The 27,413-nt window shown below is 32.8% G+C and overlaps 3 protein-coding genes across 8 annotated transcripts in view; 1 reads left to right on the top strand and 2 right to left on the bottom strand.

Annotated features, from left to right (window-relative positions):
• LOC105322131 (FERM domain-containing protein 5) overlaps positions 1 to 13,111 on the bottom strand; it is a 32,409-nt gene extending 19,298 nt beyond the window's left edge. For 4 of the 6 annotated variants that reach the window (XM_034469458.2, XM_034469456.2, XM_034469462.2 and 1 more), the window contains exons 1-2: positions 12,969 to 13,111; positions 4,302 to 4,403 (exon numbers count right to left, since the gene is read on the bottom strand). In XM_034469458.2, coding sequence (XP_034325349.2) covers positions 4,302 to 4,403; positions 12,969 to 13,067 — 201 coding nt within the window. In that variant the 5' untranslated portion in view covers positions 13,068 to 13,111. Of the gene's footprint in view, positions 1 to 4,301; positions 4,404 to 6,378; positions 6,669 to 12,968 lie in introns of those variants that run through there. The other 2 variants (XM_034469461.2, XM_066088173.1) reach the window with 2 other exon arrangements.
• A 121-nt stretch (positions 13,112 to 13,232) lies between these two features.
• On the top strand, positions 13,233 to 16,923 carry LOC105322129 (probable gluconokinase). The gene is made up of 5 exons (XM_011420670.4): positions 13,233 to 13,371; positions 13,744 to 13,774; positions 14,071 to 14,157; positions 16,081 to 16,124; positions 16,400 to 16,923. The coding sequence occupies exons 1-5, from the start codon at positions 13,334 to 13,336 to the stop codon at positions 16,743 to 16,745; spliced, it is 546 nt and encodes a 181-aa protein (XP_011418972.3). The 5' UTR covers positions 13,233 to 13,333; the 3' UTR covers positions 16,746 to 16,923.
• Positions 16,924 to 17,944: 1,021 nt separating this feature from the next.
• The window catches only part of LOC105329461 (adhesion G-protein coupled receptor V1), a 93,900-nt gene continuing 84,431 nt past the window's right edge, over positions 17,945 to 27,413 (bottom strand). The window contains exons 100-106 of the mRNA XM_034469455.2: positions 26,577 to 26,717; positions 25,556 to 25,637; positions 24,506 to 24,620; positions 22,901 to 23,058; positions 21,616 to 21,737; positions 19,285 to 19,479; positions 17,945 to 18,756 (exon numbers count right to left, since the gene is read on the bottom strand). Coding sequence (XP_034325346.2) covers positions 18,490 to 18,756; positions 19,285 to 19,479; positions 21,616 to 21,737; positions 22,901 to 23,058; positions 24,506 to 24,620; positions 25,556 to 25,637; positions 26,577 to 26,717 — 1,080 coding nt within the window. The 3' untranslated portion in view covers positions 17,945 to 18,489. The remainder of the gene's footprint in view (positions 18,757 to 19,284; positions 19,480 to 21,615; positions 21,738 to 22,900; positions 23,059 to 24,505; positions 24,621 to 25,555; positions 25,638 to 26,576; positions 26,718 to 27,413) is intronic.

The raw sequence follows: 27,413 nt of genomic DNA, 5'->3' as shown, positions 1-27,413 counted from the left end.
CTTTACTTGTAACATGTAAAAATATGTACACTGAAGTCTCCAACCTACCAGCAGCTGCTGCAGTCTGAATGATTCATTCACTCGGCTGCTGGACGGTTGATGAATAAAAATTGACTTTATGCAATGATCTCTCTGTTATTGAACAGTTCACCAATACAAGCATACATTAGTATATATTCTTTTAGTTTACAAATATCATGTGTTAGATGTTTTCTACCTCAGATAAACCTATGGTTACTTTGGCATCTCTTAATCCTTTAACACACTGAACCTCCTTTTTCATAAGACTCAAAGAGCACAACAAACTGTACACAGCAGCTCATCCCTAGCATGGACTTGTATAATCCTGTATTGATGTATTTAATTTGGGCCAACAGAAATCTTTTATATTGTACTTTGCCCTCATAGTCTTGTATTAAAATGTATCTTAAACATTTGAGTAAATTTTTCCTTAATATTCTTGGTGCATGGTCTTGTACAAATCTTGCATTTCTGTATTTTAAACATTGAGCAAATTACAATATTTCTTATTGGTACTTGGCCCCCATGGTACTTTAAAATCTAGCAGCATTAACATTAGAGGATAAAGCTAACATAATCAGGTATGATTGATTTGCCAAGATGGTCCAATGGTTGGTAAAATCTGTCAGTTAAACATTACAGACTTAGTTACTGATGATGCTAGACAAACTTCATGAAATTTTGGAAAATTATGATTATTTCCATATCAGAATATTTCAGTAATGTTTTACCCTTTATGGTCCTATGGAATTTTGCAATTAGCAATCAATCAATCAAGCTTTAAAATCACTTACTGGTTTTACCCTTACATCTATACATGTATAAATTAAATAATATATATAGCCTATTAATTACCCATAGCTTAAATGAAATTTAGATTTGCAAAATGGACATGGAAACAAGGCATCATAATCAATAATTTTTCTTTGGCTACATCTTAAATACCTTGTTATGGGATCACTAAAAGCTCAATATCTTACAAAAGGCCTAGGGGCCACATCACTCACCTGAGCAACAAAAGCCATAAGATTACAACTAGTACCAATTTCACTTTGACAAAATAGTATGGTATATCTTGCACAAAAAGTTGAAATATCTGCCAGTTTTTATCCACATATTTTTATGGTAAATACCAACCCCCTTTTGTTGTTTAAATATTTGTGAGGAGATTTTTCTCTATTCCAATTTAAATATCCCCCCTTTTTGTGGTCCCACAATTTTTCCAGGGAAGCATGGTTTGATCAATCTTTTGGCTCAGGTGAGCTAAAAACGAAACAAATTGGCATAATCTACCTTAAAAGGACACAATATAATAATTACTAAAGCCAATAAAGGAAGAAAAAAAAGTTGAGAGTTGGAGAATAAGACTAGGTGTTAATATACACCTACATAATACTGCAGGAAATTTTATTACATCAAAATAAAAGCTTTTAATAATTTTATTTCAGATCTACCTGTACGTTTTTGATGTAAATTAGTACTACATAAAATGTATATGAAAGAAATGACAAAAAATCATTTTTAAAAATGATAAATTCAGTAAAAGTCTACCAAACATTTTAATCTTTTATACATTTTTTTTTACCTTAAAATCCATAGAAATTAAGAATACTTTCAGACAAAGTAGATTTACCACACAAAAGAGCCTTCAAAGAATATTTTAATTCATTTGATTTGGGACATTTTAGAAACAAAGTAATCATAGACAAAAGATTTTGACTATAATTTAAAAAGAGTAGCCATATGGTCTAAACATGTACAATGTATATAGGGCAAGAAAATGGAAAAAAAGGAAAAAGAAAATTAGCTACATATTTAAATGTATAGATATACTGAACCCCTGACCCTGTACAGTAAAACACGCTTATAACGAAGTCCCAGGGACGGCCAATTTAACTTCGTTATAAGCGTAATTCGTTATATCCGTCAAGTTTACAACATGAAATAGAGACTTGGGGAATGAAATTCACTTCGCTGTAAGCGTCAATTCATTATAAGCGTGTTCGCTATAACCGTGTTTTACTGTAATTCTATATCAAAACAGCTAGTATACAGAGTCCAAAAACAATTTCATCTCTGTGTTGTACAATCTGTACATTCCAGGCTCAAGGAGATCTCAGATAAGGCCATGCTTTTAGCATCATAATGAAAGGCTTGTCCAATCTTTTGTCAGTAAAGTGACCCCTGGCCCGTCCAATGATAACCATTGTCGATGAGAATGTGCAATTGTGAGTGACAGGCATTTACAACAAAACCACCAAAAAAGGGACAATGTAAAGTGTCCCCTAAGGCCTCATCAGACAGAATTTGTCAGGTTTTACACCCCACAAAAGCCAATACGTGTAGACAGCTTCACACCATGGTCTATCAGTTCAAAATACTAGACGAATGTGAACATCTCATTTTAATCCCAACAAAATTATATAATCGTACGTCAGTTTCTTCCTGTATAGTTTTTTTTTTTTTTTTAATAAAACTTCTAGATTTCTTTTCCCCCTCAACCATTAAAGCCAATAATATCAGATTCTTCTTTTTTAAAGTGTATATGTACAAAATATGAATACATACAGTTTTAAAAAAAAAATTATACAATCAAGGCATATAGGTATCCTATGATATTGTATAACTGAAGGGTCGGCCATGGTAAGAAGCTAACACTCAAAGGTGTCATGATATACACATGAGCTTGCATTTTTCATATTGAGTTATATCCGTATTTTTTCACACAAAATCTTATTTATGCTAAAATAAAGTCAACTGCTGTACTCCCCTCTTTCAGGGCAAATTGATATACTTTGCCAAAGTTTCAGTAAGTAGATAAATTAATGACATAATTAATACAATTAACATTTCGTCATATTTCACCAAATTGTGTACCGGGTAATTTTGCCCTGCAAGAGAGCAGTACCGCAGTTACCGTGAAGGGGACTATACATATTATACATTCTTTTTTATATCCAACATCCATTATAATTAATGTATCGTACATCGTACATCCATATGATCATAGGAACTACACATCCTTCTCAACAATTTGAAGCATTAAAAAAATGCTGGATCCCCTTGATGTAATCCATTTTAAAATCATTTTTGTCCCCCTTATACATGTACATTACCTAGCAATAATTCACCAAAATCCCATTAAAGGACATGTCTTTGATATTTGTATATCATTTAAATATTATAATAGAACTTTACAAACAAGAAGCTTTAATAAATTGTTATTGCAATGTAATTTTCATGCAGAACATATATGATTCACCACACTCTAAAGAATTACTTCTGCTAATTTAAATCCTAAGTAATACCTGCATATTTCATGGATGATTATTTACAAAATAATATATTTGTTATCTTCAATTATTTTCTGTTTACATCTTCTCAAAGTCATGACTAAGTGTTTATATAAGTTTGACAGATGAATAATTCTGGCTTTATTCTATGTGTGTATACTGCATACATAAGTTTATAAATATCAAAACTACAAAACTACATACTTATATGGAAGTCCTTATGCAAGAAATTTGCTGAAAAACATTTAATACTCAATCAAAAGGAAATGACCCAAAAATACATGTATTTCTGTACTAATAACGACTAAATAATTTTTTAAGCAAAATCACGTATTTTTTGTTTTGTTTTTCAAAATACTCTAACATTATATTCATTTCTATCTCTACCCAGCTATGTTTTTTTAAAAATTTAATTTTAGTGTTCATTTCTACCTATATCAAAAGGAAAAAACATGAAAATTTGCATCTTTGCTAGCCATGGGTTTCCGATACACTATGGTTCGTTTATGAGAAGCATAGTGTTTCGGAAACCCTAGGCTAGCGATGATGGAAAATTTGGCAATCATTTCTATCTCTCACAGCTTCATTTTTTTCAAATTAGTATTACCGTATATTTGGTAATTTTCGCGATGATCTAATTTTTCGCTTTTTTGTGATTTCTTTTAAATTGCAAATAATTGAATACGCATAAATTACATCTTGTATCATTTTCTATAAGATACTTTTTAAATCGCAAAAAATGGCTGATGCGAATTAAAAATGTTACAGATTTTACCCGTTTTCGCAAATTTTGTGACACACAAAAAAAAGGGGATATATGGTACATGTATTAATATGCATTTCTATCTCTATACTCATGTACCGGAAAATTTCCTTTTCTTTTCCTTTTTTTTTTTTTTTATCAAGGGGGTTGGGTGAGGGGGTGGGGTGACGTGTCATGATAACCTAAATAAACTAAAAGTTTTCTATCATTTCTATCTAATATACCCTTTGCTTGTCTTCCACATATCTGAGGCCAAAGTAGTCCTTCTCCACTAGGTTGAGTTTGTTACACACTTGATCAAACAGCTCCTGACCTGGGGTCTCCTTCTGAAAGACAGAATGAAAATAGTTGACAAATAGAAAGGAAGAATGAAAATCTTAGATAAATAGGTCTTTAAGTAAGAATGTTCAAAACATATAGCAGTAATGGATTTATCTTGCTATACATTACCAAAAATAGTAGGAAAATCAGAGGGTACTGTCTGCTTACACATGTCAGAAACTTGGAATATCAAAATTGGTAAATAGCCTTACAGGTAATTAAAGATCTCATAGACATTTACCTCGCATGATGGGTACCTTTGAAAATCAATGCACAAATTCATATTGCTTAAACGGGTCTGTCATTAGTCAAGAAAATTCATTAAAAGTCAAATAAAGCATGTATGCTGCCATACTTTCTTTAAGGCAAAAATAACAACCACAAATCTCAAAGGAAGGGGGTCTTTTATACAAAGAAGAAGCAATAATTCACGTTCTCTAATGAGCAGAAAATGGCAAAGCTAGCATCAGCCTAGCTGCTAGAACAGTTCACGAGTCCGTGCATGCAGCTGAAAAACGTACAACGTATGTTGACAGAACCTGCCTTAAAGACCGGGTACCATTAGGAGGCTGGCTGCTTTCATCAATTTAATCAATAAGCTCTGACTTTATCTTATCTTAAATGGAGATCTATTGACATTTATAACCCAGGCTCCACAATCCAAAGATATACTGCCATTAAAAAATGAAAGATTTATATAACTGTAAATAAAATTCTTTTGACTGATCTTCCAGTCAGCAATGTCATGCCAGCATGTTTAATCTTATAACCGCATGGGGTTGACTCATAATATACTAATTAGGAGGACTGACAGGGTCCATGTTTCTACTCTCTATATATACACTTCAAAAGGCAGCTGTGATTGACACAATGACGGTTGAGAACAAGGCTGTACAAGATCTTTACACTGTAAAATTGTCATCTTAGTACAGCTTAAACGATTTCTTCTATTTTTTTTTTCTATCAAACAAGCCGAGTGATGATGCTTATGGAAGAGTAAGCGTTCAAACTTTTTTTTTTTTTTACCATAAATGGCTTTGTTTGTACATGTATGTATACATTTATTTAGAAAATATTTCACTAGTAAAAACAAACATATATACCGACTTATTAATCCCACTCATACAGAATTTATCTACTTAATTGGCAAGTTCTTGCAAAACAATTCAACTGTGTCATAAAATTTCGACTAAATGATTGGTTTAAAAGAGATTTCAAAAATGCACCTGTTCTTACAACAAGCTTCTCATTGGTTAACACTGCATATTTGCTTTCACAAACATTTTCATTAAATTCACAGTACAAAGTTTTCGCTAATAAACTGTTAATTAGTAATGGTATTTATTTTATGTATCGTAGATATGACTATAAGATATATTTACTAAATATGAATTTCTCACGTTTGTGTGCAAGTGTCTAGATCTGATTATGCCAAAAAACAATAAAACAAGAGCATTATATACATCACCTCTGCATAAAATAGGCATTTATAGTCATGTACATCATATCAAGCTAAAATTGAAGTTGATCACAGCAGTCTATGCACTAAGAAGCATTGTGCATGGATTTTATGTACTGGGTATTAATTTGAAAAGAAATATTGCAAGACAGGAAAATAATGGTTTTTTGCAAAATGTCTACCATCCTCAGTACTACTAATGATTGATTAATTACAATGAATGTTTATTATCAGTGCACAAAACCTGAAAATACAAATTTAGTTTTGTCACAGAAATCAAATATTTGCTGCTGGAACCAAAATAAAAATCCAATATGAAACAACATTAATGGAGACTGACACGCATGCAATTAAAAATAATGGAGGTTTTTACCTTCTAAAAATGTACAGGTATATTCAAATAAAAATACTTTTCATTTGGTAAATTTAGAGTATTGAACATTGAAACAAACTATTGTAGTTCTAAGCAGAGAAGAAATGATGCAGATATATTGAAAAAGTGATGCAGATATGATTTTTACCTTACATTTAAACGTTTCACTGACTTCTAAGCCATCAAGGTCAGTGTAAGACACTTTCTTCATACTCCCTTGAACTAATCAATTCCTGGCTTCCTAAGTATCATTTAGAACATGCCAACAAAACCAATCACAGAAAACCAAACAGGTATATCCACATCCGATTTCAATTCCAAAATGAGATCTCCATAGAGACACGACAATTATGGCTGATGGCAAAGACAACCATCCAATATAGGAAACTTATATGTATCTCAGCCATGCAGATGCGGATATTTTTCGATTCTCTCCATAAAAAGGAGAAGGTCTTAAATAACCATTTTATCCGTAATATCTGCCTGGAAAGCTGTGTCTGCTACTGCCCTGAGTCGAATTAATTCTCATCGTGCTGCTGAACAAATGATACATGTAGTAATTCCCATTCGAATAGAGTCAGCCATCAGTTCCAATCATCAGTTGGAGGATGCTATAGTTTTTTTTATGTCCATATGTTTAACTGGGTTTCTTCCTTTCTTGATTGAATCAATTATGCAAATAAGTGTATATATATCCCCTTGAATGATTGCCTGACCAGCACTCACACCCAAATGTAGAAGAGGTGGAGATTCCAAGGTTCAATGGTGCCAAAGTCTATTAATTACTGAAGTTCCACATTGCATGTCGGAGAATGAATATAAATTGAGTCATTTCTCCAAAAGTCACTATGGAGCTTACTTTCCAGTAAATTACTCTTCTCAGGTACCATTTTTGCAAAGGGAAAACTGGTGAAATTTATTGACATATAGACCAATCCCAAAATCAACACCCAGGTCTCTATGTGACCATTCAGTGATGCATTTTTTATTACTGATAGGTTTGAATTACAGCCCCTCATGACAATAGCTGACCTACATCAGCAGTCTTTGATAAAAGATCCCCCTCCCTGGGGGTCTGGTTCTGACTTGGTTATGTCACTTACTGTCCATTACAAGCTATTCTTGGAGAACATTTTGAATAAAAATAGACCCAATAAACATCGGAGCTACTGCAATATTGATAGATTTGTTTATTCTTTATGGTCATAAAGTTATCTGGTATAAAGTTTCAATCAGCGGAGCTGACAGGTTTGCTGATCTTTCAATATCATGATGTTGCGCCATGATGTAGTCATGTCATGACAGAATACTAGCATGCTTTTAATATTTTTATAGTTTATCTTTTGGAACGGTCTACACCTGTTTGTTAAATATATTCAGCTTGCAGGTAGGTACTGATTTCTTACATAAAAATAATTTACATATTTTACATACCGGTAGGTGCAGATATTCGCTAAAAGTACACATACGCAAGTTCTACTGAAGTTTTAAATTAGAATCTATCATATTTTGTGTAATCTTGAGAATTTATGTAAAGGATACATGCATTACATCTCTAAAGAGGTGTGGTGTGGTTTATGTTTCAGCTTCATCACATACAGTTCAATATTAAAGCCATGGGAAATACACTACCAGTATTCCCTGTTTGATAAATAAAATAAAGTGCATTTGTATACTCCTAGCACTTGGTCATAATACCATGTCAAATGTTGATAATCAAGCTGCCTTTTATAAATATTGTATACATCCAACAGAAGGTTGATCAATGTACATCTCACTCAAATTGATTAGCACTTGGTAAATTTGTATGAGAAATAGCAGGACAAAACCATGCCTTTTCAAATTTCTTCAATATTGATTCAGGCATCCATTGACCACACTGAGTTTGCAAAGGTTGCTTCTACTACACTCACGTCTCAGGTCTTTTATTCCCCTTTTCTCTCCAAATTGTAAAAGTTATGATGGATTCAAGACTCAAAATTTAACTGATGATTAAATATAGTTATCGAAATACAACTTTACTGTACCCTCTAATTTTTTATTTCTGCTTCCAACCCCCCCCCCCCCTCCCAACCATTTTGACAATGAAAATATAGCTATGAATTGGACATTTGAACAGGAATTATGATTGCAGAGTCTGACCACATAAAACTACTTGAATATGACATATTCCATTAATTTGTTTCGATGAATGAAAATACTCATCATAACCATTATACTGATCATTTATCTATTGATGCAAAAAATAATTTCTTTAGGCATCTATCACTGTCTGTATTTACATGGGACGGTGCTGTCAGAGCGTGGTACTAATGCAAGTTGTCACACAATTTGCCTGAAAGACCAGTTTCAGCCCTGCAGAGTCCTAACATTCAGAAAGGAACTGCCTCATTTCATTACATGATCACTTTATTGATTCAGCCAGGGAGCCTGTTGGTTAAAAAGGCTTTCCAATAGATAGGGCAAATTATAAAAAAAATATCAAATGAGTTGTAAATGCATAAAATGAATTTCTTCAATGTTTCTCTTTTCCTCAACAACCCCCCTCCCTTTTTTTTTTTACTAGAAATGTTGCAAAATAATTAAATCAGGTAGCGAGAACAATACTACTGTAATAAATGTGGAAAATCTAAGTACCTTTATTATTCATGTCAAAATCTCTTTACAACAGTTGAGGTATATAGTACATGTACACACCTATTGATAGTTCCCCAGGACAATTAAACAAAAACTTTTTACAAACTCTTGGTTTCATTGATTAGTTTACCCATGCAACTTCAAAAAATAAACTTCAAGGTAAGACAACATGGAAGTTTGAAGATTGAGGAATCTGTTTATATAAAGAATTCTATTATCTTTTTGCTACAAAGTTCCAACATGGAGGAAATAGAGCACAAAGATGTTTACATATAACAAAAATATACAGGTAAAATCTTTTCTGGATCAAATTGAGAACAGTATGAATTTATAGTGTGGAATTCAACAATAAGAAAACACTGGTGTGAGTTCATTTTCAAAATGTTTCAATTTACACCCCCCCCCCTCCTTTTTCATAAACAGGTCTACCCAAGTTTTGTCTAAATTGATTGCCATTATAATTTAAATTATTAAATCATGACTTTTTCGTAACTGTGCCACGTACTGAATACATGATTCATCTTGAAATACCTTGCTATTGCGGAGTACATTTTTCCTAAAATGTGAAATTCATTTTACCTAAGAAGCAACCATCATTTATTTTCAAAACAAGGTGTTATTAAAACATGTCCTGTACATTATACAATGACAACTGTAGCCAGGGAAAGTATTTTATAAAAAAATAATTTCCTCTTTAATAACATTTAAAAATTTCTTTTGAGACTACTTTTTGCTACTTCCTTAAGAGACTGTCAAATAACAGACTTAATATCTGTATATTACATTTGCCTACAATGTACAACTATTACCCAATTTTTTATCACTGCTAAAGGTAATTGTCTTACATGACAAATGACATGCATACACCTCACACAATCTCAAGAGGCTAATAACAGTTTGCTTAAACTTGTGACGCACACATGTACACCATATTAAGCAATATCATTTTTTTCTCCATCTACATGCATACTCATCCTTTAAATGTTTCAAGGTTTTTCGCATCAATGCACATTTTCATAAAGTTTTTTTAACGTAAATGTTGGTGCATCAATTTATGTTAGTACAGTGTTTTAGAACTGCAGATCAGAGTGAGCAAAGGAATTCAGAAATGCATGAACAAAGCATCTATCTCTGACTTGCAGATGTCCTTGATAACAGATGCAGTTACCAAAGATTCATATTTTTTAAAGCATAATCTTTCATTTCATATTTAGATATTGATAAGTCCTAATGAATATCAGTGTATGGATATTTTTAGCACTGCTTTGACCTCTGCATGTATCTTTTGGCCAAGAAATCTCTAATTAGCTTTTCCCTTCTCCATCTTCCATCTCTGCTTATATTAATGCAATGTCTAATTAAGTTTCACGCACCATCAAGAGAAACTTGTGATACTTGTAATTCCAAAGAAGGCAACGTTGCATCTCAATAAGAAAACATTTCTAGCTTTCTAGGATTGAAACAATATTACAGCAAAATTTTGAGGAACAGTAAAAGCACCCAGAAAGAAAAATTTGGTGTTTTTTTTTTGGTTCATTAGATATTTAAAGTTTGGTTTGCTGAAATCAGTGAAATCACAGGATACAGAAACTTTACAGGACATCAATGGATGGTGTACTGTATGTGGCTTATAAAATGCCATTAAAGTTGCATGTCATTTCAAAATAACCCACTACAATATGATGAATTTACTAGTAATACATTAAAATGATTTTAGACAGCTATTAAGTTATTTACTTATTTCATAAAGTGAAATTTAGAAGATTTATATCTATGCATTAAAATTTACACTATCGTTATTAATGATAAACATGATCAAATTGTTTGCTTGGGCCTTAGGGAGAGGGCTTAATAAGTTATGGAACTTGTACCCAATCCCATTGTGTAAATATACAATAAAATATGTTCAAACCAATGATAAACATGATTAAATTGGTTGCTTGGGCCTTCATTTTGTAAAAACCAAACTTCAATACACATATGTGATATAAAGGCTTAAACAGATGAAATATCTAAAGAAAATTTAAATCGATTATACAAGTGCATGGTTTCACAATAAAAATTATTGATCTGATATATGCAATTACTGTTCATGAGCAAACATATGTAACACACCATTAGATGAAGCAGATATACTTAATATCGTGTAAATGTCTGAATAGATGTACAAGATTGGAAGATTGTACAATGAAAAAAAGGTTTGACAATTGCACATATTAAGAAATATTTCTGTACAGATCCAGACGGATCATCTGTTACAAATAAAAGCCTGTGGTCTTGGGGTCCCAGACCCCCTGCTATATTTAGATGCTGAGGAGACCTAGCTCGATCAATGTATGGGAATAAACATTGAACTAGCTAATTTTGAAGTTGCTTTAATTATTTAACTCATTGCAATTTATAACAATTCAAAATTCTAAAGATAATTTTTCACTTACATTATGCTCAATAAATATCATACAAAGTAAATAAATGTAAGAAACAGCTAAAATAAAGCTGAATATTGTTGATATAAGGTAAACACTTCAGCATATAACACGAAAACCTCTAGGTGGTCCAGGCTATAGGAATAAATAAATTGCTAGAGATTCTGGGGCCCATGTTCGAATCCCCGTCTGGTCCGTAATAATTTGTTCCATTCCGTTAAGCAGTGTTTAGGCTTTATTGCATCAATGTGTAATGATTATGATGTAATGCTAATTGTTTCATGCTGTTTCTTTGATCTTAAGGTGGCCGACTTTAGTTTGCATTGCGCATGTTTTTGCGCATTCTAATATAATACAGTTGATTTATACCTCTTATGTATTTTTTTTCGATATCATTTAAAAAATTGAACACAATAAACAAAATACAGATAAAAATATTTAGATTTTTAAAGAAAATTTTTATTTTTAACACGATTTTTACGTTGTGCGGTAGGGGAGCATTGCCATAGCGCTTTTATGACGTTAAATGAAGCTTTGTAGGAGTACGTTAGAAGAAATAACATAAAAGAAAAAGTAAAAATTGTACACTGTTGAATATTTATATACAGAATGATGCTATCCTCGAGGACATTTTCCTCATTTTTGGAATGAATCCATTACACCAATCATCATTTATATAGCAAAATTTGGTGCATTTTAATATTTTGAGATGGCCCCACTAAAAACCAGACGGTAGAATTTTGTGTTTTTTACATATAAGGTAGGAAATGATATTACTAATCATATATAACAATTTAAGAAAAAAAGCTATTGTAGTATTTTTTAAAAATGCTTTGATGTGCGGAAAATGACAGTTATCTATATATTCCTATAGTAAATGTTCCTCTATTTTGAGATGGTCCTTAAAAAGAACCAGACGGTTGATTTTCATGAACCTTCGCAAATAAACTAGAGTTGGTTTAAATTACATATGGTTAAAAAATAAAGAGTTATGCTATTGTAGTTTTTCCGCAAAAAAACCCAAATCGGCCTCCTGAACTGTCCTTGGGATGAATTAAAAGGAGATTTTTTAAAACTAAAATCATCAAGTGACTCATAATAATTTAAACCACACAAACAACTCAAGGAAATAATATGGGGCAGATCTTCTGGTAAACAAGATATACTAGTGATGTAGGAGCACAACAAGATATACAATGTACTGTTTTATAGATGGGATTTATTTATGGGAGTTCTTTTCAATGCCTGAAAGTTGCAAGTTAATGACCATGCTTCAGTAGGCCTAGTTGATAGCGTGATAATTTATTCATTCAATTGAAATCGTACACAAATGAATATCTGATATCTACCAGTATAGTTAAAATTTACCCAAAGATATCATTCAATTGATTTATTATTATATATGCTATCGCATTATCAACTCATGCGTAGCGTTGTTTATACTGAGTCTCGCTGGGGTGCAAGGGGTCCATTACAATCATCATTCCAAGTGCTATAGAATTACCGTGCTTTAAGCCTGGATTTTAAGGGAGAATATCAAATTCACATAACCAAAAACCTGTTCCTGTTAAAAAGTGTATCATTTTAATGCTATGGTGTGTTACAAACGCCATGCATTATGTATGATGAACATGTAAACAGGCCAGGTCAATGACAAGCCTGCATGCATAAATACCTTGAAACTTAGACTTTGGGGCTCCGAGTCGTCTAGAAACCGAACAGAGCATTGTAACTCGGTGTGGACATCACCTTTCACGCTCTTTTTGCGAAACATCTTGATGAATGAGACCTAAAGTGTATCGAATTTCCTCAACGTTACCCAAGATTCATTAATTTTCACACATCGATACAAAATGGAAGACCGGCTTAGTCACATGACCAAAGGTTATATTTCGGGATCCATCTGATCGTAACGTTTAAAATCATCGAAAATTCTGAAGTGTTCCGTATGGGGACAACTTGCCCAACAGCGAACAGCTGACAGACAGCCAAAATGTGTTAGCGCAATTAACATGATTAAGAGCAAGACAGTTTACAAGAATGATATATGTTGTAATTGGAGTATGTGGAAGTGGAAAGTATGATTATGAAAAGTCAATTACGTAAAATTACTTATTTGCTATATAAATAACTACAGATGGATCTTATACACGATTTTTCCAAATCGTAACATGTTACATATTTAACGTTATAATAGTGTTTGAATGTATGGTAAACTTTTTTTTTTTTTTTTAATATTTACAGCGAAAAATTCCAAACACATGTTTTTGGAAGGGTTAGATCCATAGATTTTGAAGATTAAATGAGAAAAAAATTAACGTTCCTTAATTTGACCTAAAATTGAATATACTGCAGGGACCGGTAAGGGGATACAGATATAAAATTATATAGAATAAATTTTGTAGTTTTGGATTAGATTTTATATATGCTGATGGTTTGATCTCTTCCAGGACAACTGTTGGAAAAAAATTGGCTGAAAAGGTATATATGGGAGAGAGAGAGAGAGAGAGAGAGAGAGAGAGAGAGAGAGAGAGAGAGAGACTAAAACTTATTTTTATAAAAGGAGCATTAAACATCATGTTAAATAAAATGATTAGCAGTATGGCATATATGGTCTACATTTTGGTCACTTATATTGAGAAACTCATTAAAAAAAAAAAAATGTATATTTACATTATAATCTAGCTGGCCCATGGGGGATTTGAAATGCATTAGTTACATTTTTTTGAAAATGAATTTTATGTACATGCAGTTCAAAAATTTCTGCAATTTTGAAGCTCAAAATACCATTCAGAGATGCAGATGAATTCCATTCAAAAGAAAACAAAAAGAAGATGTCTGAGGGAATCCCTTTGACAGATCAGGTACATGTATAATCATAGATGTGTTCTATACAAGGTGTATCATTTTATACTTTGTCCCAAGATATTTATGCAGCACAATTTCTTAAATCATTCGATATATGTATACCGATACATGTACCTCATGAAGAATTCAAACAATGTTCACCTGTATTCATGTCTAACATGAATTCTGTTTCCTTCGAATCATTTAATTAATATCATTGTCTCCGTCTTCTTCGTGCTGATTTGAAGCCCCACCTGCTATCCTTAGTTTGCAGCCTGTTGGTCTCGTCTTGGATATGCTGGTGTGTGTGAGGGCAGCAGCGCAAAGTTGTCTGCAAAGTTTAGATTCTCCAAAGTTGAGAACAGGCACGTCTGGTTTTCACATCGAAGAAGGTGTTGTTGTGTCCCATTGAGCATCTGAAGTTGTTGTAGAAGCTATCCCTTGATCAGGTGGACCAGTTTGGATGGGATTCCATAATGTTCTAAAATATCCCAAAGACTATCTCAGTGTATGCTTTCACAAGCTTTTTCAAAGTCTACAAAGTTCACATGCAGTTGTCTGCCACTCTGTGCACTGCTCTATGATGTTTTTGAGTGTGAAGGTCTGGTCGGTACATCCCCATTGTTTCCTGAACCCTGCATGTCCCTCAGTACAATGTCAGCAGTATCTGACATTCTTTTAATAATTATCTTGGCCAGAATCTTGCTTAGTATTGACAATAGAGTGGTTCCCCTCCAGTTGTTACAATTGCTCAGAGCTCCTTTCTTTGGGAACTTGCATGTGAAAATCACCAGTCATCAGTGTGAACAGTGGCCACAGGATGGTGGCTGCTATCACAAGGTCCACCTTAGATAGCACTGCATGAAGATTGTCACAACTTGGTGATTTCCGTTTTTGGGGTTATTGATTGCATCCACTATCTCATCTTGAAAGTGTTCAGCTCATATTTCCTCTTATTCCTTGTCTAGTGTCAGCAGTTTTAACAAAAATTCATGTTTGTCCTTGATAAGTCCTCCTATGACTCTATCACACTATTGTTTAGTGATCTTGTATGCTATTATACTCTCCCTTGCTCTCCTTGTACTGCCGCCTCCTCTGCCTCAGCCGCAAGATGGTCCATTGGTCCATGGTTTCTCTCTTATCAAGGTGTGCAAGGTTCTTGACTCTCCTGTGGGCCACACTTTACATCTCCTATTCATCTTTATCTTAATTTTCTCTCTGTCTTCAATAGCACAGAGAGTTTCCAGTCTTTCCTGGCATTTTTCTAACAATGGCCAGGCATCTTCTTGCTGCTTTCGGTGTACAGTTTTGCAACTTGTTTCCATACGATGTCCACATTGGTTTCTTCATGTTCAATTTTTTATCTTGCCGAGATGGCTGTGTGTATGGCTCGGTAGTTACACACTGGTGGGAAAGTAGGTTCTGCAGGTCTGTAATTCAAACCCTACGCAAGATGAAGGCGAAGCTCCAATACAGTGAATTTCTAAAATCTAATATGGAGATACATGTATTACTGTTTAGTGCAAAAATATTTGTCTCCTTGTAGGTAACCGCTTTTTTGGCTTCCTTATAACAGCTATGTTTTTTTTTATTTTTATATTATTATAACCATTTGAAATATTAAGTCACTTGTATTTAATTTAATTCTTTGACAACACTCAGTTATCCTTAGCTCTCATTGGAAATGTATGCATGATAATTATCAGATTAATTTCATCTACAATGCTGGTTTTTATTACTAACAGTTTAATACAGTTACAGCGACAACATAAGAAAATCACACAATGAAACCAGTTTCATTTTGTCCAAGTCTTAAAACATTACATGTACATGTAATAATAAACTTGTACGGATATTATAAATTGTGCTTATTATATAAAAAATCAAGTTTGTTCTTCCCTTGCACTTCACTAAAATTGTGTTTACTGAATTTTAAACAGGATAGATTTCCTTGGTTATTGGCAATACGCAACTACATGAAAGGGTAAGATTATGTACAAATTAATATATATCTGAACCAGTATCAATGTATGTGTAGAAGTTAGCTCATCAGTGAAGATTTATTATTTTATTGTAATATGGTATTATCACTAGGAAATAGCAAAAATATAATATTCCAATAATGACAATCTCCTTATATTATTCTCAATTAAAATGATAAAAAAGGCATGAAAGTGCTCTATTGATTAGTTTTTTAAGATGAATTATTACATTTTGAAATGATAAAATCAAATGAATTAAAAACCACCACTTTTTCAGACTTTCAAATGAAGGGAAATCTGGAGTGGTGACCTGTTCTGCTCTGAAGAAACTGTACAGAGATATATTGGTCAATGGACAAGCACCTGTACCCCAGAAGGAACCACCGCAGGTGGTGCCAATGATTAAGGACCTTGTGTTTGTTTTGCTGCATGGTGACAGGGAGATCCTAGAGGAGAGGATGAACCAACGTGTGGGTCACTTCATGCCAAGCTCCTTGCTCACTTCTCAACTAGCAACCCTAGAGGTTCCTACTGAGGAGGAAAAATGTGTTCAAGTTGACGTTAAAAACTCTCCCGACAGTTTGGTGGACCAAATTATTGACAAAATAAAAACTTTGTATTGATTTTTACCCATATAGAAATGATTTTATTTCTGAAACAAATTGGTGTTGATTTTTTTATTAAATGTTCATTTTTTTCTTTTAGATACATGTATTTTCATACTGCATATTGTAAATTTACAACTATGAAAATTTTGATCATCATATTCTGCAATAAAATTGAAGAGGTAAAATTGTGAGATTATTTGATCTTTGCTGCCTTTTGATAGAGTCTATAAAAAGTACAGGTTGAAAAATATTGAAATTATTGATATGGCTGAATATTAAAGTACCTCTAAAGTTTTGTAGGCATCCAAAGTGTGATGAGACTCCAATGCCAAAGTCCAATGGTCTGCACCAATTGCAACCCCAATGATTTGACATGCCGAAGTCTGATGGTTCACATGCAGTTGCCAAAGTGTGATGGTTTGGCCTGCCAAAGCCCAATGGTTCTACATAGATTCGTTAAAAATAAGAAAGTTGTTTCCATTTACCTTATGCAATAGTTCAAATAACCCAAATACAATTGTATGTGCGAGATACAAGCAAAAATGAATCAAAAATAAAAAAGGGGAATAACTCTGCTTATGAGGATTATTGCTTTATCTACGAGTGCCGTTGGTTAAAACGCAAAGAATTAATAATTTTTAACTAAGTTGCATCAGTTTTGTGTGTAACAGGTATATTTACACAAGACGTCACTATGGTCGAGACTGTCCGACACTACCATCTTTGGTTGTTTTTATTCAAAATTGTTGAACTAAGAGCAACGATATTGTCAATGATGTTGATATAATCTTATGTCACAAACATGGATTTTTCAACACTATTGGAATTGGGCATATCCAGCCATTGTACTTTAGCGCAAAGAGCATATAAATGCAGACCGATGAACTTTTGCATAGTCGATCATCGTACTTTGACTTGATGCGTCTTGACCATTGGATTTAGCGTAACCATCAGACATTAGCGTCCGCATCAGCAACATACCGTCAGACTTTGGCGCAGACCATCAGACCTTTGCACAACCATCGGACTTTGAAGTGACCATCGGACTTTAAAGTCTTAAATAATTATATTATATAGATAAACACATCTTTTTTACATGTATTTTAGTCAATAAGCTAGGCCCACTTAATCATATGAGTTTTAATTATCTTTTACAACAAAATAAAACCTGAAATGTCTATTCTTATTATTTAAAGAAAACACATTACTGGTAGAAATACATGTATTTTATTGTTTTGGTAACAACCCAACAAACAAAAATGCATATCATATTATTTTAGAATGTTATTAAAAACTGCTTTTAATCTCATTGACAGTTTGAATTTTAATAAAAAAAATTCTTTAAAAAAAGATATTAAAAAGTTGATGCAATCATACACACAATGTAATTTTCTTTAATAAAATGCACATGTACTTTAAAAATTTTGACATTTAAGAAAACATGAAACAATGTGATAAAATTATTATTTTGAAGATAATAATGAAAGAAAGAAATGATAAACATTTGGACATGGACCAAAAATGCTCACTGACAGACAATAATAAAAACATACATGGACATGATTGAACACATACACAAGTATTTCCATGAAATGAAAAGCAAAATAAATATATACATGCATATTAAATAAATTATAATCATTATAATAAGATATAAGATCACTGGTTCAGTCTTGTTTGGACTAAATGCATTATAAAATAAATGTAATTTTTGTTCTTTTCATGGATTTAATAAAAATTATGTATCTTTATAATTCAATCATAAATGTGTATCTGCTATGGATATTCTCCTCATTTCGTAGCGATCCACTTTACTCGAGATTTCTGAGATCTTGTCTGATCCGATGCTGTCTGCGTCACTAGAACTCTCTTGTGTTTTGAGTGCATACAAGAGGTCCTGAAAATCCTCCTCCCCATCTCGGATTAACACTGGGGGAGTCACATAGATGTTGCCACTAGAGGGCAGCGTACGTTTGACTTTCATGGTCGTGGATTTGGATGGCATGGTGGATTCTCTCTCCCACTCCTGCAAACAAAAGCAAAGTTAGTGTGATATACTTGCAATCATCAAAGTCATGTAAACTTGCCTCATAAAGTCTTGCAATTTATCAACATAAATTGAAAGGCAATGATTCATCCCCCACACAGGAAAAAAAAGTGTGAAATATGTGGAGGAAAAGCCAATAGGAAGGCAAATTATATATTGTAGTACCCGTAAAAAATATTTGCAACAAGATAGGAAAATATTCCCAAGAATGTTGAAATTGCAATGTCATATGATTATCGGTAATATTATATACATAAAAATTTTTTTATCTTTGCATTTTATTAAATTTCTAAAGACAGAATCATATAATTATTTAGTAACTTGCATGAATACCGGAAATTAAATCGTCCATATTTGTGGGGGCTGTATTTTACTAAAGATCATAAGTCAAGATAATGACTTGTGTAAAACTCGGTTAACAGTAAAACTAAACAGAAATTCAAAACAGCATGGAGGTTTAGTTCAGTACAACCTCACCCTCTCGGTGGGAGAGCAAGATACACCTACCTCATTGACCACGGAGGCAGTGGAGCCCTTGAGGCTGCCGATTTCCGTGGTGAAGGTGTTGTGGAAATCGGCGGGGACAGTGGTGCTGGGGTGGAGGTTCTCTGTGGACATGGAGTAGGCTCGTTTCTGGGGCTCCAGACACTCCTGAACACAGGGGTTTCTCAGTACTGTGTACAGGACAATCACCAGTAGAGCCTGTGTGTCAATGGAGAGAGTAAGTATAAATCGGATAGAAAGAGAGGTTCTTTACAGACATTGTATTAACAATTGTAGTCCACAATGTTGCTCCCTTCAGCATATTACTTCAACAGAAACTATTAGCTTAGCATTTTAGGTTTACATCTTAAAAAAAAAAGGGTTACCAAAAATTTTTTTATTCAAGCTAATTTCATGATGTATCTAATATACCAGTATCTTCAGTTACAATAATAATTTTCTAATTATTTCAAAGTAAAATGTTGTTCATTTTTGCTTCTGTTAGCATGCAATCTTAATTGGTGCTGCATTTCCTTTCATTGATAATAAAAAAATACAGTAGTAAAATTACCGTATACATTTTCAAAACTTTTTCATGTTATGATTGGTATGCTATCTCATTTGGAAAGAATTTCTTGAATTTGATCAACATGGAACTAAACTGGAACCCTCCAGCTATTAGCTTACAAGAAATTAAACAGCTAGTTAATTAATATATATACATACATCTAGATTGAGCTTGTGATTTCATCCTTTCAGAACAATTAATGTACTAATATTTTTCTAAAAATACCCCTAAGAAATAACTTGACAACCTTGCCTATGGCTATGAAGATAAGAAAATTATGTAATATTTCACTGGTAAAAAATAACATAAAAATTAATGCACCTTCTTTGTACTAATTGGTACTAAAAAAAAACAAAAACAAGTCGGTACTAGAAAAACAAAATATATACAAATGCTGCTGTATGCAAAACAGAAAAAGATATATTGGTTATTTAAGTAACAGTTAATTAAGCAATATAAAAAAAATATAAACCTTTAAATATATAAATATATATTGGTAGTGTCAGGACGTCCCTGGTAGTGTATTTAAGTATAGATACATAGAACAGTGCATTTGATTTAAAACAATTGTGGACTGTTCTCTGCTGAGTTTGTTTTACATACACCATAATGATTATAAGTACTACCGTTTCACACCTCGTCATTCTATTTGGTCCCCTATAAGCTTCACTTGGCACCAATTGCAAATCTCACTCCAAAAAGTTTACCAAATTAACATATATACTTAGAACATGTAAATATGTATACCGGAACCTAGACATTTTAAAGTTCAAAGTTTGACAAGGCTAATGGTGGACGTGTTCAGTAGAATTCTCCACCATTTTCCTGTTTATTGTTTGTCATATATGTACCTGTGAGCCACATGGCTCCTTTGGTCAATAAAGAAGATATGCACACTAGCTAAATTAAGTCAGTTACTCATGGTAATTAAACACCAATAAACATTCAGTGTGGGTTGAAAATAATTTCAATTACCTCCCACATGTTATTTACTTCAGAATCTGCAAATTAACACTTTTAAGTGCATATTATAATTGACCATTGGGATGAAGACTTCATCGAAATAGCAAACAAGGAGAACATGTATTGCTAAATCCTAAATTGTTTTCTAGCCTTTGATTTCTGTTATGCTTACACAATTGCGTTACATGCATCTGCTGTTGACATATCCTTCAAAGGAACGAATTAAAATATGATTATTTACAGGTACAATTGTCACTGCATGATAAGAATTCATATATGATAGATCTATAATACTTATGATTTTACATTTCAGCATTTTCTGCAAACCGATTGATTGCATGATTTCAAATGTTACATCAAGTAAAAAGTTAATGTAATCTTCTCTAAACCAACTTAATTAGCTACAAGTGTAGATACTTCCATACTTATTTCACAATTAAATCATCAATGTCAAAGTACTACAGTATGACCTGATGACAAATTTTGTCAATTGAGGCCACATTACTTTTATGTAGTATACAATTATACTGTTTACAAGCAGTACTTGCTTATAATGTTAATTTTCAAGAAAAAGAGATAAATTCAGCAACTTGCAGATGCAGTAAGACGTGCTTACAGGAAACACACTTTATAACAAATTCACTCAAAATTCAGGTTTTATTCCCCTAATCTTAAAATTGTATTTAAAAAATTAAAACAGATATTATATAATAACTCATTATGGTTATATCAAATTAAACTTGTCCCTGGCGCTCTGCTATAACAATGTTTTATACTTTGTTGCGAATATTTCTTGTCTGCAATTAATGAAGGCGTACACGTACCTGAATGATATTGAAGATGCAGAACATGACTAGCATCCAGAGCTGACCGTAGGCCAGGTGTAGCCCTCCCCACAGCCAGGTGACGGTGATCACGAACCAGAAGCACAGCAGGGTACGGATCTCTGCGGAGGGGAAAGAAATAGAGTGAAATTTTCAACTGTAATAATTATCATAAAAAATAAAGCTTATAACATTCTTAATACTTTTAAAATTGTCTTTCTGTCTGTTTATCAAAAAGGAATTATTTTTTTTAAATTTCAACATTTGTCATCAGTTTGAACAAAAGAACGAGTGTGAATGAGTGTGCTGTAAATAGATTCAATATATTTTTGCTTTCTTTTTAAAAAAAATTGTTGTAATTGAAATTGTCTTGAGTGTTATTTGGAGATGGCTGGGCTCAACCACGTTACATTTGGGATCAAATGTACATCAATCAATCTTCAATACATGTAGTACCGGTACTTTATATAAATTTTCACAAAAAACTGCACTCTTAGATGTTTATGTATGCATTAGAAAAAGAATTTTTTTTTTTAAGAATTTGGTAAACTTCCTTTAGTTGTAAGCTTACCAAAGTCCAATACTAGAATTATATCAGTCTGTAATAGCTAGTTGCATTTCAGTGCAACTGAAGTTGAATGAGTTTGATTACCTTTAGTCATATATCCACAGTATAAAATATAATTCTTACGTCAGCAAACATCTTTTCATATAACTATGAGCTTAGTAAGAGCAACACTTTTTTTTTCAGAATTACTGTATACAGTGTTATTTTTGCCCCGTGTCATTTTTGCCATGTGTTATTTTTGCCCTTCTACACTACAAACAGTTTCACCCCATCTTGAATTCATCTAAACAAACTTATGTAAAAAGAGAGACAATTTAAAGCATTCGAATTTGCCCAGTCTTAATTAAATTCACCCACTGACAACGAGGGAAAAGGGGGCAAAATAAAACGGAGGCAAATACTTTCCTGTCTACACTAACTTTTCTACATGATATTAAGACATAATATAAAAAAACATAAATTGGGCAAAGCGATGAATAGGGCAAGGTCCACGTGTCAGGAAAAAAAAGTATCGACCTAATTTCCGAAAAATACGGTAATTAGTTTCGTAGACAAAAATTTACACCCTTCAAGGGAGAACATGCAAAAATGCTGAAAACCTAATGCTGTAACAGCTTTGCATCAATTGATGTACATGTAATCAAAGAATATTCAATAATCGTCAGTTAACAAACATAAAAATCCTATAAAAGGTGTTAATAAGATGAACGTGTTTACCATTTATGTTGTATCTCCCTCGGTAGATGTCGTCGTATGCCTGCCATTGAGGGGTCACTTGGAAGGCTTTGACAAACACAACAGCAACAAACAGCAGGATCAGCAACACAGGGGCAATCACTCCTCCCAGGGCAGAATAGGAGTTTGTAATAAAGCACCTGTGAATTAAAAGAGGTGTTTCATTATAGCAAGCTGGACCCATCATACTGTATAGTTCAGGGTTATTATTTTCACTGCAAACAGTTTCGTCTTGAATTTGCCAAGTTGAAATAGATACCCCATTTTTTATTAATACACTTATAAATGTTTTTAATTTGCCCAGTCTTAAATTTGTCTGCTGACAATAAAGACAAAATGGGCTAAAATTAAACAGGGACTGTATCCTAAATCATCTATTTTCAAATGATACTTCTAATTCACTATTAGAGTAACAGAAAAGTAAACTGTTGGTTTAATATTTGATCATTTAAGAAGTTCCAAGTACAGGTATTTGATACTAAAATCAGTAGATAAAGTATTCAAGGTCAAATATAACTAATTCAAAGCTTTTGTGTTTTCATAAAGTTATATATCTGTATGTCACAAATATTAATTAATGCAAGAAATTTTAGTGTGCGATAATTTGAAATCAAAACCTTTCAGATTAGTTTACATAATTTCTCCCATGTAGGAGATGGGAAAAACCAGTGATAAACTTTTCAATTCGGTTTAATAAAAAAAACCCAGCAATACTTTACCTGTTTTCTCAATGAATTCTTAAAGAGTTCACAAGGTACTAGTACATATTTCAGAGCTTTTGATGATTGTGTAATGCATTGTATAGTACATCTAGTACATCATGTGATTTAAAAATTACCAGTCGATAATCTTAATGGCAAAGATCATATTCATTTACACCCGGGTTTCAATTTACAGGAAAAATCCCCCCTAAACAGATGGTGATATTTGTCAGAAGTCTGTACCTGCCATCCTCCACGGCTGAAACATTTAAGGAATAAGGGATCACATTCTTTGATATTTGCAGGAATGTCAATTTTCAAGACTAAGTGCTTTTGTCTATGATATAACTACAATTTTTTTTTTATGGTTAAATAAAACAGTAATTGGCATGTAACCTGAAATGGGTTAAATACTCACACAAAAACGAGGAAATAATGTTAATATACCGTGGAATCATTTTTATTTGTGGGGGTCAATGTTCGAGGTTAGTCAAAAATTTTCCTGGTTTGTGGGTACGTAATTTCGTCGGTAGTGAAGCCGGGATAAATTTAATAAATATTAAACAATTGCTTGTATATTATATGTTCATGGGAATGTAAATTCATGGGCAAGGGTTACCACGTAAGCCACAAACATTGGTCCCCAACGAACAATGATGATTCCACAATATTTGTTTTTTTCATACAGGGACCAAGTTTCTTCCTACATGCTTGTTCTATAAAAAGTGCTATCTCACAGACTTTTTTACTGAACTGTAAAACCAGAGATATAATCCTTCATTTTATGTTAATTAATTGAAATAATTAATCTGTTAGTAAATAAAATATGATAGGAGGAAAAAATATATTCTATCAAAAACTTTTATTCTAATCATCTGTAACTTACATTTGCCCATTGTTGTTGACATCTCCATATATAAAGTCCACGGGCATACCATACTGGTACTTGTACAAGATGAATGTTACCACATAAAATACTGCCACAATTCCTAAAGGAAGACCTGCAAAAATAATGATTTAACATTAAATACTGTGCCATAATCCCCAATGAGAGACCTGTAATAGTATGATATACTGTATTCACTGAATTTTTTTCTGTGAGGTAACTTTTATTTCTTTGCAAATTAAGGGGGAATTTTAAAGGCTAAAATACACTAATTAATATAGCTTCAAAAATCAACAATTTTGAGGTGTATTTAAAAAAAATTCATTTTAGTAAATCCATTTTTTTTTTCATATATGTGAGAAAATGCAAGATTCTGGTTGCATTCAATTTTGGCCGTGGACCATCAATATTGGGGACCAAATCAGTATTGTATTACGTGGTCTTCCATCATCGAGTCTTTAAAAAAAAAAAAGATGCTACAACAATGGATATTAAAGATCTCAAACCAATGGTTACCAAATAAATCAATTCCACTAAAGCTTAAGGAGTAGCAAATGGAAGTGCAATACAGAATAATTTTTTGATTTTTACTTTACTCTGTCCCTAGATATCCTCAATTTACATTTTGCTTAAGTACTCGATATTTATGTATATTTCAGGGTTCAAACAATGTTCATTCAAAAGTATGGTTTCAATACATGGCTAACAAATATGATGTCTACGCGGATTTTGCATCGCAACAGACATTGAAAGTATCTGGATGATGATGTTGAAAAATTGTGCGAGGTATTACGAGTGACTTCTGAATGGAGAAAAGATATCAACATTTCAAATTAAAAATCTCTTTAAGAAATATGTTTTCGATCCTGTGAATTTTTCGGAGTGAAAAATGATAATGTGTCAATGAAGATATCTTGGGTAATTTCCCTTTCATCAATATCAATAGTACCTCTTTCACAGATATGTGTATTTTTATTAAAAATCATCCAAATGTGACAGTACTACATGTATAACTTGGGACAGACTATAGATGACTGACATTATACTCACCCCAGCCCAGCATGAAGAAGAGCACATATTTTCTGTCAGTATGTTCATCATTCATTACCAGAATCTTCCAGAAATTCAGTGTCTACAAATAAAATTTGTTACATACTTGATTGATTATTAAATAACAACTGAAGGTGGTATGGGACACTTTGAGATACATGTGTCTTTGTTTGTAATTGAAAGTATATCATAACACTAAAAATATAATGACTGTTTAAATTGTCCAAATTGTACACAAAAATTTTACCATAAAAAGCATTACAAAAATACTAATTATTGACAATGATGTGCATCAAGTGATGGTAAATAATAGTTCACTGTGCCATTTGGGCCAGGTAAGCTAACAATTGGTGAGAAAACATTCATCTTTGGTGTTTAAAGCCAAGAAAGACTACATGTACTGAACTCATTTAAGCTAAATCTACTGTAACAGTAGATTCCTTATATTTTTGCAAGTATCGTACCTAATTCCCCGATTTCACCGTTTTGCATCAAATCGCATGAATATAAAATCACAAATGCCAAATTTTTAGCATAGTTTTATTAAGTTTACAGCTGTTCGAAAAATCAAAGCAAGATTTTAAAATCTGCGAGATGTGCTTCTCACGATGTTAACCGAATATTAATTTCTAACATTTAATTAGGAATCTACAGAATATATGAAGATCATTTCCAATTTTTATGTTCTGTTAACTAAATCATTGAAACACATAGCAATTGAAAAAAGTTTATCATTAAATATCATTGTGGTTTGTTTTTTTCACAATTCAACATATTTTTCTAATTTTCAAACAAGAGACCAAATTTCCAAATTTTTCCAGAAAAAGACCCTGTCATTTACACAAATGATGAGAAAATACCAAAATTGATTGTTTCTCTTTAAAAATGCAACAATTTGATGCTTAAGTTTTTAAAGGTTCAATATGACAATTAAACTCAGTTACAGGCCAAGTACTTTTTCACTTAATTTGCTACTGTCTCTTCCCCAAAATTTCTGGGATATATAGTTGACTGCATTTACCTGTGAGAAAATCCAGGTGAATTGAGATAGAAAAAAGTAATGGAGAAACAATCCCATCACAATACAGCGGTAGTTATCTTGATCCAAAGTACTGACCAGGATCTCTGTGGGACTGGTGAAGGCTGCCACAATATAACAGAGCTGTAATAGGAGTAGCAATGATCATGAAACAATGTAACAAGGCTGCCACAATGTAACAGAGCTGTAACAGGAGGAGCAACAATCATGATGCAATGTAACAAGTCTGCCACAATGTAACAGAACTGTAATAGGAGGAACAATGATCATGATGCAATGTAACAAGGCTGCCACAATGTAACAGAACTGTAATAGGAGGAGCAATGATCATGATGCAATGTAACAAGGCTGCCACAATGTAACAGAGCTTTTGCAGGAGGAGCAATGATCATGATACAATGTAACAAGGCTGCCACAATGTAACAGAGCTGTAACAGGAGGAGCAATGATCATGATGCAATGTAACAAGGCTGCCAAAATGTAACAGAACTGTAATAGAAGAAACAATGATCATGATTCAATGTACCACAGCTGTAATAGGAGGAACTATGATCAAGATACAATGTCATAGCTGTAATATGAGGAGCAGTGATCATGATACAGCATAACAGCTATAATAATAGGTGCAATGCTCATGATACAGTGTAACAAAGCTGTAATAGCAAGAGTAATGATCATGATACAATGTAACATAGCTGTAATAGGAGGAACAAGAATAATGATACAATGTAACAACATGTATCAAAGTGGAAATGGGAGCTGCAATGACCATGCTAAAATGCCACAAGGCTGCTAAATGTTATATAGCTGTAATGGAAG

Source organism: Magallana gigas, chromosome 6 (genome assembly GCF_963853765.1).
Source record: "Magallana gigas chromosome 6, xbMagGiga1.1, whole genome shotgun sequence".
NCBI lineage: Eukaryota > Metazoa > Mollusca > Bivalvia > Ostreida > Ostreidae > Magallana > Magallana gigas.
Note: the sequence above shows the minus strand (reverse complement) of the source record. Positions and strands in the feature narration are given on the sequence as shown.

Excerpts from the sequence above, each read along its gene's own strand:
- LOC105322129 (XM_011420670.4), top strand. The coding sequence starts at position 13,334 with ATGATATATGTTGTAATTGGAGTATGTGGAAGTGGAAA. Across the intron at positions 14,158-16,080 it reads GAATCCCTTTGACAGATCAG|GATAGATTTCCTTGGTTATT; the intron begins GTACATGTATAA and ends AATTTTAAACAG. Across the intron at positions 16,125-16,399 it reads ATACGCAACTACATGAAAGG|ACTTTCAAATGAAGGGAAAT; the intron begins GTAAGATTATGT and ends CCACTTTTTCAG.